The sequence below is a fragment of the Megalops cyprinoides genome, chromosome 1 (genome assembly GCF_013368585.1).
Source record: "Megalops cyprinoides isolate fMegCyp1 chromosome 1, fMegCyp1.pri, whole genome shotgun sequence".
In the NCBI taxonomy this organism is placed as follows: Eukaryota; Metazoa; Chordata; class Actinopteri; order Elopiformes; family Megalopidae; genus Megalops; species Megalops cyprinoides.
The window spans coordinates 53,561,955-53,565,587 of record NC_050583.1 but is presented as its reverse complement, the minus strand read 5'-3'; the positions used below and the strand labels follow the sequence as shown (position 1 = coordinate 53,565,587).

Sequence of the window (3,633 nt, the reverse complement as noted above, 5' to 3'; positions counted from 1 at the left end):
ATTTTTATTTCATCATTAGCGTCTGGCACCGCACCGACGCACCGAACACCTCGCCGTTTTTACCGAGGATCTTCACCGGACCTGGATGCAAATCGATGTTACTTTTTAAATGTTTGTTTCTTTTCTTTATTTTCCATTATTCGTTTCTCGTTGTATTTATTAGCATAAACAAGACTGAAACTACACTCACTTAGGGACGAGAGGTTGAACGAAGACCGATTATCTCTGTGTAGCTTGTCCCTTGTATAGCTTCCTCTTCCTGCGAGCGTGTTTATGCTCTGAAACATTCGGACCACAAACGTCAAGCAGCGATGCCAGAGACAGCGCAAGAGACCTGTGCTCCGTCTAAAGACTCGCCTTTTTCAATTAAGAACCTGCTGAACTGTGATAGCAAACCGTCGAAGCCTAAGCCTCTTCTCGCCTCAGCAAAAGGGGTTTTGGAGGGTGGCTTCTCGCTCACTCAGGTTGGGGACTTGAGCTTTCCACGTTTTGAAATACCGACCCAGAGGTTTGCTTTACCTGCGCACTACTTAGAGCGAGCTTCCGCGTGGTGGTACCCCTACACTCTGGGGTCGTCAGGCCACGTACACAGAACAGGAGGTAAGTTTTCCTGGAATTTGTTTCTTTTACGTTTGCAAAAACTGTTGTAAGCAAATGTGCGATATGCTGCCTCCCAGAAACAAGAGCAAAGGCAGGAATAAAAAAATGTTATTTTAGGAATACACTTGGATTGGTATAGTCTTTATCGCTGACGTGTACATCAGATGTAAATAGTACAGACACTTAACTGAACAAGCAATATGTGTCAGTGAGTACACAGATTAATTAAATTAGTTTATGATATCTAAGTGAATAGATCTGTTTCACAGCACATTTGAATAAAATGAAAATACGACGGATGTTTTCAGTTGTTGAGTTATTAAAATGAAATGAACATGAAACTTATACGTAATTCCTAAATGAGACAATTTTCCTTGATATTTTTCAAGCCACAAGGACGATTCAGTCCTGCATTGTCTGTGTCATGATTTGTAACAATGTTTATAATGAAAAATCCGTCTCAATTCTAGTTGCCGAGAAGACAAGCGTAAGAGAGTCTTCGCCAGCTTCATGTACAGACAGAGATTCACCCGACCTGGTTCTCAAATCCGACCCTGACGCCAAAGAGGACGATGGCAGTAAAAGCGCGGACGAAGTCGTTCTGGAAGAGAGTGATTCGGAGGAACCAAAAAAAGAAGACGAAGCGGACGACTGGAAGAAAAGGGAGGACAACCCGGACAAGAAACCGTGCCGAAAAAAGAAAACGCGCACTGTCTTTTCCAGGAGTCAGGTATTTCAACTGGAGTCCACCTTTGACATGAAGCGCTACTTGAGCAGCTCGGAGAGGGCCGGCTTGGCGGCGTCGTTGCACCTGACGGAGACTCAGGTTAAGATCTGGTTCCAAAACAGGAGAAACAAGTGGAAGAGGCAGCTGGCCGCGGAGCTGGAGGCCGCCAACCTGAGCCATGCGGCCGCGCAGAGGATAGTGCGAGTGCCGATTCTGTACCACGAGAACTCAGCCTCAGACACGGGGAGCGCTGCGGGCAACGCGCCAGTGAGCCAGTCCCTCCTCACGTTTCCTCACCCAGTGTATTATTCACATCCCATAGTGACCTCCGTGCCGCTGCTGAGACCGGTCTGAGCCACGCTGTTTTTTTTTTTTTTTTTTTACATTCGACGTGTAATTTATTCACACTTACTTCTGCTGTACCTAATATTACAGTTATTATTTTTGTAAAAGAAAAAAAATACGGAATGCTTTGCATTTTTAAGGGGAACAGCTGTGTATTCTCAGTGTTTTTTAAAATGTGAAATCACTCATCATCATGTTGCATTGTTATTATTATTATTATTATTATTATTATTATTATTATTATTATTATTATTTATACGACAACCCTTGTATTCAGTACACTTACAGCCTGAAGTTGTGTAAGGCATTCTTCTGATATTCAGTGGAATAAAATCAGCCATTTGCGGGGTTGATTCGTTTTATACATCAACTGAATTCCCATTAGTTCTTCAAAATCATTCCAATCTCAAACGTTATTCAGGAAGACGTTTAATAATTACATCGCTGTGTGAATTATTTTGATTTACTTTTTTATGAGCACTGTCGGTAAGGAATTTGAAACAACCTATGAGCTGATCATTTTTTTAAATATAAAACAACATAGACCGTGTAAAACGTGCTTCGGTGTTTTGTATAAGTGATAACATGGGTTTGTTTTGTAAGGACCGAGTTGATACTATCAATGTTATTATAATATTTGTGCAATACTGTCGGCTTTGTTAACGCACTGTACAACACTCAGTGGTAAATTGAGTGTCTTACTATACAATGAAAAAAACATTTTCGTGGATAATTAGAAATACACTAACGAAACAATGGCTACAGCACTGACTTAGATTAATTCATTTATGTTTCGGAGCGAGCGCTTTAAACCGGGGACAATCATTTTTTATGTTTAAACTGTATAAAGTATATGTACTGTTTTCATGGACTGAATCTCATTTGTCTCATTTAGATTTGGTATTCAACACAACACCATAATGACTCGGGCTCCAGTCACATTTGTGGTTTGTAATTTCTAATACAGTGTACATATGTTTATGTATATATAGTCCGAATATACAGGTGATCGAGTGAGGAGAGGAGTCAGAAGTTTGGTCCCCATTTGTACAGGATCGGAACCTTTTGATATTGTATTGCCGAATGAAGTTGTGAAATAAACTGAGATAATTACGTATACCGTGTATGCATGCGTGTTTGACAACTTGCAACATATCGGTGACAGACTACCTCTGCATATATTATTTTCAGCTTTTTTTCCTTTATAGTGTAGTTGCTGGCTGTTCTTTTAGACTCAAACACCGATAACCTATTATCTTAGATGGTTACATATGGAAGTACATTAGCGAACGAACAACAGTAATTTTTTCACCAATGTTATTGTGCTGCGCGGAGTGATAGGCCTCATCGCACTACAGAAAGAGGAGCGTGCAAGAAACCTATTCATGCCAATTCAATGGTATTAAGGATTAATTTTCTAAAGCCATCCATCACCGTAAATTATAATTCAGATTCATCCTATAGGATACCCGAAGAAATCGGTCGAATCCAATGCGACTTGTTGCGGGGGTTATCTGAAAAGGTTTTCATAGGGTACACACATCCATCAATTCGTTCAGCAACAGACGAATGCTAAAATAGACGAACGTAATTATCTGTTCTGTATTAACCATTGAAAGTTATATGCCTGATTGTTCATTCCTGATCAAGAAAATAAAAATGAGGAAAAAAGGAACGCAACCGTTGCAACCAGCCTGTTAGTAAATGCGAATAATGTGCAGACATAATCTTGAAAGCAGAGACTTTGTTGGATTTTTCGAGAAAAGACGTGTTAATTCGTCAATTTTGTTGACCATTCAGAACTAAATGCATCGCGCTTTGCCATGGAGAAATTCATGTTCACCGGTGTAGTAACAGTGGGCTTTTGCACGAGAAAGGTCAATGGGACGCTCTGATGTATGAAATGCCTTTAATCAATTTATTGCAGAACACAAATCGGGATTCATTCCAATACCTTAGTA

The 3,633-nt window shown here is 40.2% G+C and overlaps 1 protein-coding gene across 1 annotated transcript; it reads left to right on the top strand.

Annotated features, from left to right (window-relative positions):
• The first annotated feature begins 311 nt into the window (after nucleotides 1-311).
• LOC118793498 (homeobox protein HMX3-A-like) lies at nucleotides 312-1,681 on the top strand. The gene is made up of 2 exons (XM_036551721.1): nucleotides 312-600; nucleotides 1,071-1,681. Exons 1-2 carry the CDS (start codon nucleotides 312-314, stop codon nucleotides 1,679-1,681), a joined length of 900 nt encoding a protein of 299 aa, XP_036407614.1.
• The last annotated feature ends 1,952 nt before the right edge of the window (nucleotides 1,682-3,633 follow it).

Excerpts from the sequence above, each read along its gene's own strand:
- LOC118793498 (XM_036551721.1), top strand. The coding sequence starts at position 312 with ATGCCAGAGACAGCGCAAGAGACCTGTGCTCCGTCTAAAGACTCGCCT. Across the intron at positions 601-1,070 it reads CCACGTACACAGAACAGGAG|TTGCCGAGAAGACAAGCGTA; the intron begins GTAAGTTTTCCT and ends TCTCAATTCTAG.